This window comes from Haliotis cracherodii, unplaced genomic scaffold (assembly GCF_022045235.1).
Source record: "Haliotis cracherodii isolate W230 unplaced genomic scaffold, xgHalCrac1.p SCAF_1, whole genome shotgun sequence".
Taxonomy (NCBI): Eukaryota; Metazoa; Mollusca; class Gastropoda; order Lepetellida; family Haliotidae; genus Haliotis; species Haliotis cracherodii.
In genome coordinates this window covers 84,361,366-84,377,916 of record NW_027266264.1, presented here as the reverse complement: position 1 = coordinate 84,377,916, position 16,551 = coordinate 84,361,366, and the positions used below count along the sequence as shown (strand labels likewise).

At 41.1% G+C, this 16,551-nt stretch overlaps 2 protein-coding genes across 2 annotated transcripts in view; both read right to left on the bottom strand.

Moving 5' to 3' along the window:
• Positions 1 to 240: 240 nt before the first annotated feature.
• LOC139458118 (shematrin-like protein 1) lies at positions 241 to 5,638 on the bottom strand. Its single transcript, XM_071239429.1, has 6 exons — positions 5,503 to 5,638; positions 4,719 to 4,899; positions 1,946 to 2,242; positions 1,442 to 1,768; positions 701 to 1,057; positions 241 to 460 (listed from the first exon to the last, which is right to left on the bottom strand). The coding sequence occupies exons 1-6, from the start codon at positions 5,636 to 5,638 to the stop codon at positions 241 to 243; spliced, it is 1,518 nt and encodes a 505-aa protein (XP_071095530.1).
• Positions 5,639 to 6,149: 511 nt separating this feature from the next.
• The window catches only part of LOC139450205 (spatacsin-like), a 55,274-nt gene continuing 44,872 nt past the window's right edge, over positions 6,150 to 16,551 (bottom strand). The window contains exons 33-43 of the mRNA XM_071231910.1: positions 15,494 to 15,639; positions 14,800 to 14,937; positions 14,254 to 14,317; positions 13,179 to 13,349; positions 12,423 to 12,565; positions 11,886 to 11,993; positions 10,824 to 10,992; positions 9,495 to 9,571; positions 8,720 to 8,869; positions 8,348 to 8,499; positions 6,150 to 7,685 (exon numbers count right to left, since the gene is read on the bottom strand). Coding sequence (XP_071088011.1) covers positions 7,496 to 7,685; positions 8,348 to 8,499; positions 8,720 to 8,869; positions 9,495 to 9,571; positions 10,824 to 10,992; positions 11,886 to 11,993; positions 12,423 to 12,565; positions 13,179 to 13,349; positions 14,254 to 14,317; positions 14,800 to 14,937; positions 15,494 to 15,639 — 1,508 coding nt within the window. The 3' untranslated portion in view covers positions 6,150 to 7,495. The remainder of the gene's footprint in view (positions 7,686 to 8,347; positions 8,500 to 8,719; positions 8,870 to 9,494; positions 9,572 to 10,823; positions 10,993 to 11,885; positions 11,994 to 12,422; positions 12,566 to 13,178; positions 13,350 to 14,253; positions 14,318 to 14,799; positions 14,938 to 15,493; positions 15,640 to 16,551) is intronic.

Here is a 16,551-nt window from a genome sequence, read left to right as displayed (position 1 = left end):
GAAATTTTCGTTTTCGTTATTGAATAATCGTGTAATTTTATTATCAACAAAAAGATGATTATTACAGGTTATAGCTGTATCATAGGGCCAGAAAAATACATGGTTAAATTGGAATTATAAGTAACAAGTAACAATCATGAATTTTGTGTAGCTTACATGATAACAATTTATTCTGTTGGCTATTTTGTTTGCCAAGTCCATTTTTACATATCAGTATGTGTCACATATCAACAACAACGTTCAGCATTCATAGGTACCTGACAGCATGCCATTGCTATGTTGGTACTTGCATGAGATGTTGCTTTGTTGGTTCCTGGTGATGTTGTTGCCATGTTGATACCTGGGTGGGATGTTGTTTTCATGTTGGCACATGTATGAGATGTTGTTACCATACTGGTACCTGGATGAGATGTTGTTACCATGCTGGTACCTGGATGAGATGTTGTTACCATGCTGGTACCTGGATGAGATGTTGTTACCATACTGGTACCTGGATGAGATGTTGTTACCATGCTGGTACCTGGATGAGATGTTGTTACCATGCTGGTACCTGGATGAGATGTTGTTACCATGCTGGTACCTGGATGAGATGTTGTTACCATACTGGTACCTGGATGAGATGTTGTTACCATGCTGGTACCTGGATGAGATGTTGTTACCATGCTGGTACCTGGATGAGATGTTGTTACCATGCTCGTACCTGGATGAGATGTTGTTACCATACTGGTACTTGGATGAGATGTTGTTACCATGCTGGTACCTGGATGAGATGTTGTTACCATGTTGGTACCTGGGTGGGATGTTGTTACCATGATGGTACCTGGGTGGGATGTTGTTTTCATGTTGGCACATGTATGAGATGTTGTTACCATGCTGGTACCTGGATGAGATGTTGTTACCATACTGGTACCTGGATGAGATGTTGTTACCATGCTGGTACCTGGATGAGATGTTGTTACCGTGTTGGTACCTGGATGAGATGTTGTTATGTTGGTACCTGGATGAGATGTTGTTACCATGCTGATACGTGGCTGGGATGTTGTTGTCATACTGGTACCTGAATGAGATGTTATTACCATGTTGGTACCTGGATGAGATGTTATTACCATGTTGGTACCTGAATGAGATGTTATTACCATGTTGGTACCTGGATGAGATGTTGTTCCCATTCTGGTACCTGAATGAGATGCTGTTACCATGTTGGTACCTGAATGAGATGTTTATGACATGTTGGTACCTGAATGAGATGTTATTACCGTGTTGGTACCTGGATGAAATGTTGTTATGTTGGTACCTGGATGAGATGTTGTTTCCGTGTTGGTACCTGGATGAGATGTTATTACTGTGTTGGTACCTGGATGAGATGTTGTTACCGTGTTGGTACCTGGATGAGATGTTATTACCGTGTTGGTACCTGGATGAGATGTTGTTATGTTGGTACCTGGATGAGATGTTATTACCATGTTGGTACTTGGATGAGATGTTGTTACCATGTTGGTACCTGGGTGGGATGTTGTTACCACGCTGGTACCTGGGTGGGATGTTGTTTTCATGTTGGCACATGTATGAGATGTTGTTACCATACTGGTACCTGGATGAGATGTTGTTACCATACTGGTACCTGGATGAGATGTTGTTACCACGCTGGTACCTGGATGAGATGTTGTTACTGTGTTGGTACCTGGATGAGATGTTGTTATGTTGGTACCTGGATGAGATGTTGTTACCATGCTGATACGTGGCTGGGATGTTGTTGTCATACTGGTACCTGAATGAGATGTTATTACCATGTTGGTACCTGGATGAGATGTTGTTTCCGTGTTGGTACCTGGATGAGATGTTATTACTGTGTTGGTACCTGGATGAGATGTTGTTACCGTGTTGGTACCTGGATGAGATGTTATTACCGTGTTGGTACCTGGATGAGATGTTGTTATGTTGGTACCTGGATGAGATGTTGTTACCATGTTGGTACCTGGGTGGGATGTTGTTACCACGCTGGTACCTGGGTGGGATGTTGTTTTCATGTTGGCACATGTATGAGATGTTGTTACCATACTGGTACCTGGATGAGATGTTGTTACCATACTGGTACCTGGATGAGATGTTGTTACCACGCTGGTACCTGGATGAGATGTTGTTACTGTGTTGGTACCTGGATGAGATGTTGTTATGTTGGTACCTGGATGAGATGTTGTTACCATGCTGATACGTGGCTGGGATGTTGTTGTCATACTGGTACCTGAATGAGATGTTATTACCATGTTGGTACCTGGATGAGATGTTATTACCATGTTGGTACCTGGATGAGATGTTATTACCATGTTGGTACCTGAATGAGATGTTATTACCATGTTGGTACCTGGATGAGATGTTGTTCCCATTCTGGTACCTGGATGAGATGCTGTTACCATGTTGGTACCTGAATGAGATGTTTATGACATGTTGGTATCTGAATGAGATGTTATTACCGTGTTGGTACCTGGATGGGATGTTATTATCGTGTTGGTACCTGAATGAGATGTTATTACCGTGTTGGTACCTGGATGAAATGTTGCTATGTTGGTACCTGGATGAGATGTTATTACCGTGTTGGTACCTGGATGAAATGTTACCGTGTTGGTACCTGAATGAGATGTTATTACCGTGTTGGTACCTGGATGAAATGTTGCTATGTTGGTACCTGGATGAGTTGTTGCTACCGTGTTGGTACCTGGATGAGATGTTGTTACCGTGTTGGTACCTGGATGAGATGTTATTACCGTGTTGGTACCTGAATGAGATGTTGTTATGTTGGTACCTGGATGAGATGTTATTACCGTGTTGGTACCTGGATGAGATGTTATTATCGTGTTGGTACCTGAATGAGATGTTATTACCGTGTTGGTACCTGGATGAGATGTTGTTATCTTGGTACCTGGATGAGATGTTACCGTGTTGGTACCTGAATGAGATGTTATTACCGTGTTGGTACCTGGATGAAATGTTATTATGTTGGTACCTGGATGAGATGTTGTTTCCGTGTTGGTACCTGGATGAGATGTTGTTATGTTGGTACCTGGATGAGATGTTGTTTCCGTGTTGGTACCTGGATGAGATGTTATTACTGTGTTGGTACCTGGATGAGATGTTGTTACCGTGTTGGTACCTGGATGAGATGTTGTTACCGTGTTGGTATCTGGATGAGATGTCATTACCGTGTTGGTACCTGGATGAGATGTTGTTATGTTGGTACCTGGATGAGATGTTATTACCATGTTGGTACCTGGATGAGATGTTGTTACCATACTGGTACCTGAATGAGATGTTGTTATGTTGGTACCTGAATGAGATGTTGTTACCATGCTGGTACCTGGATGAGATGTTGTTTCCATGTTGGTACCTGAATGAGATGTTATTACCATGTTGGTACCTGGATGAGATGTTATTACCATGTTGGTACCTGGATGAGATGTTGTTCCCATGTTGGTACCTGGATGAGATGTTACCGTGTTGGTACCTGGATGAGATGTTGTTACCATGTTGGTACCTGAATGAGATGTAATTACCACCTTGTTGGTACCTGGATGTGATGTTGTTATCTTGGTTCCTGGATGAGATGTTACCGTGTTGGTACCTGGACGATATGTTGGTACCTGAATGAGATGTAATTACCACCGTGTTGGTACCTGGATGAGATGTTGCTATGTTGGTACCTGGATGAGATGTTACCGTGTTGAGACCTGGATGAGATGTTGCTATGTTGGTACCTGGATGAAATGTTGTTATGTTGGTACCTGGATTAGATGTTACCGTGTTGGTACCTGTATGAGATGTTGTTACCATGTTGGTACCTGGATGAGATGTTGTTATGTTGGTACCTGGATGAGATGTTGTTACCGTGCTGGTACCTGGATGAGATGTTGTTATGTTGGTACCTGGATGAGATGTTACCGTGTTGGTACCTGGATGAGATGTTGTTATGTTGGTACCTGGATGAGATGTTGTTATGTTGGTACCTGGAGGAGATGTTGTTAAGTTGGTACCTGGATGAGATGTTGTAATGTTGGTACCTGGATGAGATGATGTTATGTTGGTACCTGGATGAGATGTTGTTTCCGTGTTGGTACTTGGATGAGATGTTGTTTCCGTGTTGGTACCTGGATGAGATGTTGTTATGTTGGTACCTGGATGAGTTGTTGTTATGTTGGTACCTGGATGAGATGATGTTATGTTGGTACCTGGATGAGATGTTGTTACCGTGTTGGTACCTGGATGAGATGTTGCTATGTTGGTACCTGGATGAGATGTTGTTACCGTGTTGGTACCTGGATGAGATGTTGTTACCGTGTTGGTACCTGCATGAGATGTTGTTCTGTGTTGGTACCTGGATGCGATGTTGCTATGTTGGTACCTGGATGAGATGTTGTAATGTTGGTACCTGGATGAGATGATGTTATGTTGGTACCTGGATGAGATGTTGTTTCCGTGTTGGTACTTGGATGAGATGTTGTTTCCGTGTTGGTACCTGGATGAGATGTTGTTATGTTGGTACCTGGATGAGTTGTTGTTATGTTGGTACCTGGATGAGATGTTGTTATGTTGGTACCTGGATGAGTTGTTGTTATGTTGGTACCTGGATGAGATGTTGTTATGTTGGTACCTGGATGAGATGTTGTTATGTTGGTACCTGGATGAGATGTTGTTACCGTGTTGGTACCTGGATGAGTTGTTGTTACCGTGTTGGTACCTGGATGAGATGTTGTTCTGTGTTGGTACCTGGATGCGATGTTGCTATGTTGGTACCTGGATGAGATGTTGTAATGTTGGTACCTGGATGAGATGATGTTATGTTGGTACCTGGATGAGATGTTGTTTCCGTGTTGGTACTTGGATGAGATGTTGTTTCCGTGTTGGTACCTGGATGAGATGTTGTTATGTTGGTACCTGGATGAGTTGTTGTTATGTTGGTACCTGGATGAGATGTTGTTATGTTGGTACTTGGATGAGTTGTTGTTATGTTGGTACCTGGATGAGATGTTGTTATGTTGGTACCTGGATGAGTTGTTGTTATGTTGGTACCTGGATGAGATGTTGTTATGTTGGTACCTGGATGAGATGTTGTTATGTTGGTACCTGGATGAGTTGTTGTTATGTTGGTACCTGGATGAGATGTTGTTATGTTGGTACCTGGATGAGTTGTTGTTACCGTGTTGGTACCTGGATGAGTTGTTGTTACCGTGTTGGTACTTGGATGAGATGTTGTTTCCGTGTTGGTACCTGGATGAGATGTTGTTATGTTGGTACCTGGATGAGTTGTTGTTATGTTGGTACCTGGATGAGTTGTTGTTATGTTGGTACCTGGATGAGATGATGTTATGTTGGTACTTGGATGAGTTGTTGTTATGTTGGTACCTGGATGAGTTGTTGTTATGTTGGTACTTGGATGAGTTGTTGTTATGTTGGTACCTGGATGAGATGTTGTTATGTTGGTACCTGGATGAGTTGTTGTTATGTTGGTACCTGGATGAGATGTTGTTACCGTGTTGGTACCTGGATGAGATGTTGTTACCGTGTTGGTACCTGGATGAGATGTTGTTACCGTGTTGGTACCTGGATGAGATGTTGTTACCATGCTGGTACCTGGAGATGTTGCCATGTTGGTACCTGGAGATGTTGTTATGTTGGTACCTGAGTGTGTGAGTGCATGTGTTTCCTTTTGGTCTTTAATACAACACCTCGGTATACTCCAGCTATATGATGGTGGCCTATAAAACATAATTGAGCCTGGACCATACAATTCAGTGATTGACACCATTAGCAATGATCCATGCTATCAACCAGGTCACAGAGCCTGACAACCTGATCCATCTTCTGACTAGCATACCTTGCTGGAGTCAACATAGGTTCCCAAGTAAGGTGCCTCTTACAACTAGCAATGGGGTGCTGGTGACAAGTTCTCCCCAGAATCCCCATGGGGTGACATATCGGTACCTGGATGAGATGCTGTTCATATATTGGTACTTCTTTACAAACATGGAATTGTAACCCTGACAACTGTCGACAAGGTACCACCTACTAGATTACCACAAACTCCATCAAATGTATCAATATTTCTCTGAACAGTGAAGAAGAAAAGATTTTTACATTCAACAAAACAAATAGTTTATTACAAAATATGTTTCAGTCATCCTGCAGTGAGGGAGAAAAGAAGAAATCATGATGATGTTAGCACTTCTTGGACAGACACACTATCTGGATCCACACCGGCAACTGATATAGTGAATGAAAGAGTTTGGTTTAACGCTGCTTTTATCAATATTTCAGCAATATTGCGGTGCGGGACACCAGAAATTGGCCTCACACATTGTACCTATGTCGGGAATCGAACCCAGGCCTTTGGCATGGCGACATAACACTTTAACCACAAGGCTACCCGACAGCCCTTCAACTGATACAAGCTTACTTGGATACTTTATGTACAGATATATTTATACAGCCAGATTTCATTAAGCCTAATGTGATATCTGACCTACATATAGATCTGTACAGCCAGATAGCCATCTCCTGTACCTGCTATATCCAATGAATACAAACATGTCTGGATATTAACATCATTCTACACATGAATGAAAGACAAGATGCATTAATCACAGTTTGATATTTACAAATTATAGAAAATGATACATCAATGGCAACTTTTATTTATATACACTGAATCATGACAATTCTCATACTTAAACTTGAGCATAATATCAATATTATCATAATATTAAGTCATGTTATGCTTGGAGTTTTATTTAACTCTATACAAAGCATTGTCAGATACATACTAATATAAGTAATATGATAAAAGTTTATTGCACATGAACAGAGAGTGGAACCAAGTCTGTGGGTTTACATAATGGCTATAGTATATACATCCAACATCACATCTGTACTAATGGTATATATTCAATAACACAGCTGTACATATAGTATATACATTTGTACATTTAGCATATACACCCGAATCATATCTGTACATATGGTATATACATCACACATAACATCTGTACATATGGTATATATTCATTATCACATCTGTACCCATCACCTGCTAATTCACTTCTTAAGTATAATGCCAACATAATAATACTTTTTAGTAATTTGATGAAGGAGCTGTTAATGTCATACATTTCTGCCTGTTCCATTTCATTTTGCATTGAAACTGTTCAAATTTTGGTTGATCATAATTTTAGTTTTTCCAATAGGGCATGGCCAATTCATAATCTTGTTTGTGAGCCGACCTATTTTGAAAACATTTTCTTTTTTGAAAACATGGTTTTTTTTAACTTTTCAATAAACTTTCAAGGCAAATTTACCTCAAACAACCCTGAAACCTTCTTGCCTCAGCTTCTTGTCATGTTGTCGAAGAAAATGTCTCCTAAAATAAACAACATTTTCCCCTGTGAAGTGAGCAGCACAGCACATTGATGACAACACAATGTGATGGAAGCAACACATGTCTGAAGCTCTACGACATGGCGACGATGTCTGTCAGATAGTTCCACGAGTCATTCTTCAACATTGAGGTAACAACGTCATTCAGCTGCAGATCCTTTGCTATGTTGTACTGCAAGCGTACATCCTTGCAGAACGGCAACAACTTCTTGATGTTGTTCATGTGTTGTTGTTGCGGGGCATTGTTTGCTGACTGCTGGAACCTGGAAACATAATACACAGGTGATCTTGTTGCTTGGTCTAGTTGCTTGTTAAAATATTAGGATTAGTCTCGTTACTTGTTATCGATTAGGATTAGTTCATAAGAATTGTCTGCAGTTTGAATTAAATAACCTTTAGCTTACATTACCTGGTGACCCAAACGTTGATGCAACTGAGACCCCATCATAGAGATCATGTGTACTACGTTTCTCCAAATTCCACTTATGAATACTCCTGTTGTTGTCAACTGTTTTTTTATAATCTAGTTATTACAATGTGGCCATGACCTTCAAGGTAATCCAATCACATGACCTTGACATTTAATAAAACCATGACATATGACAGGTATTGAGATAGTTATTGAGAGTCTATCATAAATGTAAAAAAAATGCTTTGATTTTTCATGAAGTAATCTGAAATTTAATGGAATTTGACCTTGAGTGACCTTGATCTAAACAGAGGTGACTTAAAACTTGATGCCATCCGAACCCTGCCTGAGAGATCATGTATACTAGGTCTCATCAGGGTGCTGCTTAATTCGGTATCACAATACATATCATATTATGATCCAAGTATCGATATAACAGTATCACTATATAAAGTGGTGTATCGTGGAAACAAAGTCTATTGGAAATAGCCCCCGTGCAGCAATGCTGGGGTGTACCTGTTTATGGCCTCCTGTATCATGGGAGCTGTGAGACGAATGTGTGACCGAAGATCCTGGAGGTAGCGGAAGTCGCCGTTCAGGATGATGTTGTAATAGATGGCCTCAGACCAGTTGGCACGTTTCCCATAAGCCTCGCTGACAATCAGGGACTGAAAATAAGAAGCTGCTACATGAATGAGTTTGGCTTATGCAGTCTTTAGCAATATCCTCACCACATCATAGCGGGGCCAAGTAATCAGGCTAGCCCCCTGCCCAGTCTGAATATGAAGTCATTGAAGCAATCTCAAATATTGTACATATATCTCGATACACACAACGATAATCACTAGAAAGGAATATGTATGTATATAAACTTTTTCATAGTCATACCTCGACAAACTTGGGGTGTTGTGAGATGAGAGCTGTCACGCCCTCTGGGGAGAGGTTGACGACCTGGACCCCTGATGACAGGTGCTGAAGTTGTAGCTCCAGCAGACGCGCCTGACGCAGACACTGATGTGCATGACGGAGACAGCTGTCCTGAAAGCAGTAGCAAATGTTAGCTTCTTGGACATTAAAAAGAATATTTATAATTCATGCACAATATATAGCTTTGTTTATTTGCCTGTTTCATGCTGCACTCAATATTCCAACTATGACAGTTGAAACATTGCTTATCACATGCACATTCAAATGTGCACATTCAAATGTTAAAAGTCCAAGTTCAAATACATGTATAGTCAAACACTGTTGTGTCGAATTTGACAGGACATACTTCAAGTTATCTGAAGTTCGACACAACCATAAAATGATGAATAAAGAAAGGATGCACAGGGAAGTTTTTATTCGACACATCAAAGTTTGGCAAAATAGTGTTTAACTATATTTAATGCTGGAATATTATTGTGGATCTTATATTTCATTACATAATATAATATTTTATAAGGCATTTACTGATATATGGTCTGTGCCTAGGAAATAAACGATACTAAAATAAGCATCCTAGGTTGGGTTTGACACCATTTTAAATAAATTTGAGAAATCTGCATTGAGGGAGCCCCTGGAAACTACTGTCATCGTGGTGCCGGACATGAATAGTACTGCAACAGCTGTTCCACTGCCCACAATAGTCAGTCTCCTTAATAGTACAGACAGCACCATGTACCTTAACGTAGCTTTCAGAAGCATCGGAGAAGTACTGGGCACTTCTTTTCAGATTCTCCTGGATATCTCGAGTGTTCTCTGTCAGATGTAAAGAAAAAAGATTGGTTGTCAACTCAAAGAATCTGCTACTTCTTCAAACAGATCTCAACTTTTTATTGACTCATGTTGATATATTTAATATCAAGATTCTCCATGCATTTTTAATCAAAATACAGGCCTGTGTACTGCTATAATGTACATCCTACAATAGATTCAGCTCACAGAGCGTTATGGTTTCTAAAAATATGACAATTAAACATTTTGATCTGACTAACTGTTTTTGAAGAACGTTGATCTATGTGTCGAAAAGAACTTTTCGTCCATGGGCAACAGATATTGGCAAAATTATTTCAATTATTCTCTGTGAGCATTAACATGTTTGCTGCATGTTGATAGTTCCATTGCTTGCAAAGAGATTCACAGTAACATGGCATCATGTGACCACATTACTGCAAACAATTAAAGATGACGTCATCCTTCGTTCATTACCTTACAAATGAGACCCATTGCATGTATCTGTGTAAGACTTAACATCTTGCAACTTGTGAACACTCGGAACTTACAACATTATATCACTCAGGACAGATAATTTGATAATCCGTAACTCTGTGTAGTCTCTCACTGACACCGGCCCTGAGTACAGACAACGCCTCACTGACTTATCTGCCTTGGCCTGCAATTGCTCCAATTAACTTTGTAATATTGATGGCATTTTGCACATTTGTATCAAACAGTATGTGGCCATTACTTTTCCTTACATTGGATTATGATATGGTCGCAGTTTTAAGCAATAGAATTTCAAATTTAATGTAAAATACAGTAATAGCTTGAGAGGTTGAGAGCTCCACACTTCACAGTGTGACACTATCACTCGAGAACAACATAAGACTTAATTCAATGTGGTTGAAAAAATGAACACATGACACTTTTATCTCCTGTCATGTGCAAAACATTCAGTGAGTTTAGAAGACAATAGGTGCAGAGTTAACATTTTAGTCTCAGACTGCTTGGACGTTACCGGTAGTTATGGTAAGATCAAATGTCTCTGACCGACTGGATCCCTATTGACTGATGCAGCTGTAACTCTCAGACAAGTGTTTACATCACAGAAGAAAAACAGACAAAAAACCCGGGCACAGCAGCTGCACTCTCTTAACACAATGACGGTAGTTCAATGTCAAGGACATTCTGCAGAGACTTTGAAACCACTGACTGACCTACAGTTGTTTCAAATCACGGACCCACATGAACGAGACTTTATCAACTTAACCGTGTCCCCCTTCCCCCCTACCTAAGGGTTTGTCTTTGAGGGCCTTCAGGTTCCGGCAGCCATACTCCTCCAGCATGTGAGCTATCTCGCGATGCATCATGAACTTGTGAGCCACCATGGTGTAGCTGTCCTTGTCCTCGGGGTGGAAGCGCTTCAGGTAGTCCAGTACTGCCGTCTTCAAGTTGTCACCCTGACAGGAACAAACCCCAACTCTTTCATGTTTTCCAGATAATGTTTTTACACACAATATAGAGGCACACATGACATCATGATCAAACAGTGGACAGGGAAGAAGTTTCTGCAGCCTTTTAACAGCGTAAATCTGAACTGCGCACGGGCAATAATTTCCGTAGATTTTAGTATAATAGTTTTTGTTTCTTTGTTTGTGCGTTGTTTAATGCAGCATTCAGCAATATTCCAGCTATATGAAGGCAGTCTGTAAATAATTGGGTCTGGACTAGACAATCCAGTGATTGACATCATGAGCATCGATCCATGCAAATGGGATATGATGACATGCATCAACCATGTCAGTGAGCATGACGACCCGATCCCGACAAGCAGAGCAGCCTTTTACGAAAAGCATAATCACCTTTTAAGGCAATCTGTTATGTTCAATCTGGTAGTCGCCTCTTACATGAGCTGCTGAAGGCCAATTCTAACTTGGATCTTCTGAGTGAGTGAGTGAGTGAGTGAGTGAGTGAGTGAGTGAGTGAGTGAGTGAGTGAGTGAGTGAGTGAGTGAGTGAGTGAGTGAGTGAGTGAGTGAGTGAGTGAGTGAGTGAGTGAGTGAGTGAGTGAGTGAGTGAGTGAGTGAGTGAGTGAGTGAGTGAGTGAGTGAGTGAGTGAGTGAGTGAGTGAGTGAGTGAGTGAGTGAGTGAGTGAGTGAGTGAGTGAGTGAGTGAGTGAGTGAGTGAGTGAGTGAGTGAGTGAGTGAGTGAGTGAGTGAGTGAGTGAGTGAGTGAATTTGATGACTTCGATGAATCCAACAAATACAGGTATGGAGTCAGAATCGCATGTGAATCTGTGAATCAGCTAAGGACATCCATGGTCCAGATGCAGGTAGATACCGCTGTGTACATACCCTCTCCATCCCTTTCCCCAGCAGCAGTTCAAACTTGTGGTGGAGTTTCAAGGCATCAAAGATATATGTCATCTCATTGAACCGGCCCACTCCAGTCAGCAGCCGAATCTGAAACAAAGATTGGCAAAGCATGTTGCATTTGTCATCATGAACAGTGACATTTGTCAGACATCATCTATAAAAAACTGAAAGATCCTTGATCTCATTAGTTGCTAGGAATGTACTACCCTTGATCTCCTGAAACGCTCGTCCCAAATTAAAATAAGGGGTACAATAAACTACAACTATAACAAACTTGATAACAACTAATTTAATTTTGTTATAACCGTAGTTCGTTATTAATATATATATAGCATATGGACAGGACCAAGAAAACAGTTTGTTATATATGCAGTTTGTTATAAGCGTGTTTGTTATTTATTATTTTATAGTGGAATTAAATCAAGTTTCAAAACACAGTAGGTTTATCTCCTAATTGCAGTTCATGCAGAGATGCCACCCTATAAGCCCTGGAATGGCAGCTGTTCTCTGTATTACCATCAGGGAGAACTCCTCTGCATGCGTGAGACTGTCAGTGCAGATGCGTGCAGCGCGCAGCACGTGTGAGATGCCCTCCATGTTGCAGGCCACCGTGTGGCAGTCGTGCGCCATGATCATCAGCTCCGTCTGTATGGACAGGGCTACAAGCAAGACACGCAGGTGAGCAGACGGATCTATCATACAGCCTTCTACATCAATGTGGGCACCCTAAAACCAACCCTGCTATTCCTGGTACATTGTATATCTACTGCTACAGTGTGACAGTCAGGGGAGGGCTGTAGGGTATACTGTAAATAGGAGCATTTGCTCATCTCGAACCAGTGGACAGATGGCAGATTTCAAAGAGAACACTTGCGGACAAGTGGCCGTATCAAACCTACATATAGATCAAGCTCCATATATTCTAGGTAATCAGTTCCCATGGCAACTGTTGGATTTGTGTAGGATTTGACCAATTAGTTATCATGACAAATACATTAACATTGATGATTGGTAGACAAATGATTCACTAATATTTTAGCATAAATGAAACAGGATGGCCGTGACTGAAGGAATCAAATTACGTACACAGCTTACAGATAATAGTTTTGTTTTAACTCTCATAGCTGTCGCACTATCAGAGAACACTTTGGCTACTGTATTTGGATCTTGGGACCCCTAAATCGACCATTATCACCATGACAAGAACCCCTTGACTGTCACCCTTATATTGTACACTGCTGAGTATTCATGATACAGGAATATTTGTCTTACTCTGGCCACTGGAGTGCAGGTCGTCGGAGCAGTCGCCCATGGCCAGGGAGGCCTCCAGCAGGTTCTCCCCGAGACGGGACGGTTCCTTACACAGCTTGATGAACTGGTCAAACATGGAGCTCCTCTCGATGGGGTTGAACATCAGGTCTCGGGGGCTGGAGGCCTTCATACCTACAAGAATTCAGTCAAGTCTCGTTAATCTCACACTCGGCTTTATCTGACACTAATGACAGGAACCGATTAAATCAGTGCTATTTAGACCCCTTAATCTCGCACTCCGACTCCGGCACACCTAATTTGCATCGAAATCACTCTCATTTCAGTCTCATTTATCCTACACAGTGATGCGTGGTCATCTGCCGCGACTACACAGCCCCGTATTTTGATGCGAGACGAGTCGGCTGGTAGCTACATAGTACAAATGATGCAGGGATAAACTTACTTAACAATAAACAATTAAGGCTTTAAATAAACCAAACTGGATTAATCACATGCTTAGATTACCTCAATATCATTAAAATCAGATACAAGTTCTCCCTACCGCTGAGAACGTCCCATTACTGATCACGTCAGAACGACCTTTCGCAAACTTTGACCGACCAATGAAATGACTAACAGGGAGTCGACATTAACCACTAAGAAAGCAGCTTTCTTGAGCTTTGTGGCACTAGTTTCAAACTGGCAACTTCCATTCCAGACTATGCTTTTTAAAATATCTTGAATCAGTCATACAGCCCTAACTGTTGTTTTGCGTTAAGCTTTAGAGTTTGCATGATTAGAAAACATATTCAGCAAATGTAACATAACAATATGAATATTACATCAGATTTCTGAGGCATTAGAAAACTTGGGAGATAAATTTGGAGATAAATTTGAGAAGTATACAAGAAGATATACTGAAAATCATTAAAATAATGCGAGCATGAAATTAACGTGAAAAATGTGAGTTCTCCTTGCTCGCAATAATAAAGGGACATATTATTGTCTGGACAGATTGGAGTTCATTTGTTCAGACGTATTACAGCTTATATGAAGTGCTGTGACTCATTAGTGTTTAGACACTCTATTCACTGACCTGACTGCCCTCCCATGCTGACCTTGAGAGCCTTGATGATTGAAACAGACAGGAAGCTGGCCACCTGGGACACAACAAACAATGAAACAACAAACATTATCTCTCTCATCAGGACAACCTCACATATTTTAAATATGTTAATTCTAATCTTTGGGATTCCATCATCTTATAGGTATTGGTGCATATGTTCCAAGAAAATTGCAAATGCTTCAATCTAAATAAGAAACAATAGTTAGTTTGTTGAAAAAAAATACGAAAATAAAATTGTCTCACTTTAAAGTCAATTTGTCGCAAGCTAAAAAGAGGATCCTTTCCAATCCTATGCTTTGTATGTGGCCATGAGGCCAGCTATGTGGGTGTTCCATGTCTCGCCAATAATATAACCATGCCTGGCCTAACTACAAATGAAGCCGTCCAATTTGGCGATATAATACATATAATAGCAATAATGCAATAGGAATATGTTAACTACCTGGTCATCTGACAGTGAACTGGTCCGATATAATACATATAATAGCAATAATGCAATAGGAATATGTTAACTACCTGGTTATCTGACAGTGAACTGGTGCTCAGATAGTCCCGGGCAAGGATAAACCGCTGGGGATACGATGTCCGCAATAGCTCATCCAGGATGGAAAACTCCTCTCTGTTAACGACTTGTGCATAATCCACATCAAGCACCTGTAAACACATCAAGCACCTGTAATCACATCAAGCACCTGTAAACACATCAAGCACCTGTAAACACATCAAGTATATGTAAACACATCAAACTGCTGTAAACACATCAAGTGTATGTAAACACATCAAGCACCTGTAAACACATCAAGCATCTGTAAACACATCAAACTGCTGTGAACACATCAAGCATCTGTAAACACATCAAACTGCTGTAAACACATCAAGCACCTGTAAACACATCAAGCACCTGTAATCACATCAAGCACCTGTAATCACATCAAGCACCTGTAAACACATCAAGTATATGTAAACACATCAAACTGCTGTAAACACATCAAGTGTATGTAAACACATCAAGTGTATGTAAACACATCAAGCACCTGTAAACACATCAAGCATCTGTAAACACATCAAACTGCTGTAAACACATCAAGCATCTGTAAACAAATCAAGTACATGTAAAAACATTCTGTATTCTTTTTTATATTAATAATATTGAAATAAAAGAGCTTTAAAAAGCTTTGAATTATGATTAAACCCCTGTTCCAATACATACACATGCAACTTTAAATGCGGTGATTATCCTCAGACAGCACTGTTGCCCATGGTTACAATGTCCTTGTAGCTTCTCCATGACAACAATGGCATCTTCCTTCTCAACAGGCAGAAAGTCCCAAGTTGAGGCAGTTGCCAGACTCACAGCTGAAGTGAAAGGAACTCAACATCGGTACATTCAGTGAGAGGTAATAGTGAGTGAGTTAGCATAGTTTTATCCAGCTTTCTGCAACATTCCAGCAATATCACGGTTGGGGACACCAGAAAAGATTCACACAATGTACCCCTGTGGGGAATTGAACCTGGGTATTCAGCATGACAAGTGACTGCTTTAACCACTTTAAGCACTAGGCTACCCCGACACCCCTCTTGCAGTCTTATTGTGCAAGAGTAAACAAACAAAAGGAAACTGAACTACCCAGCTCCCTCTAGTGGTACAACTGAACTACCCAGTTCCCTCTAGTGGTACAACTGAACTACCCAGTTCCCTCTAGTGGTACAACTGAACAACACAGCTCCCTCTAGTGGTACAACTGAACAACACAGCTCCCTCTAGTGGTACAACTGAACTACCCAGCTCCCTCTAGTGGTACAACTGAACAACACAGCTCCCTCTAGTGGTACAACTGAACTACCCAGCTCCCTCTAGTGGTACAACTGAACTACCCAGCTCCCTCTAGTGGTACAACTGAACTACCCAGCTCCCTCTAGTGGTACAACTGAACTACCCAGCTCCCTCTAGTGGTACAACTGAACAACACAGCTTCCTCTAGTGGTACAACTGAACTACCCAGCTCCCTCTAGTGGTACAACTGAACTACCCAGCTCCCTCTAGTGGTACAACTGAACAACACAGCTCCCTCTAGTGGTACAACTGAACTACCCACCTCCCTCTAGTGGTACAACTGAACTACCCACCTCCCTCTAGTGGTACAATTGAACTACCCAGCTCCCTCTAGTGGTACAACTGAGCAACACAGCTCCCTCTAGTGGTACAACTGAACTACCCAGCTCCCTCTAGTGGTACAACTGAACAACACAGCTCCCTCTAGTGGTCCA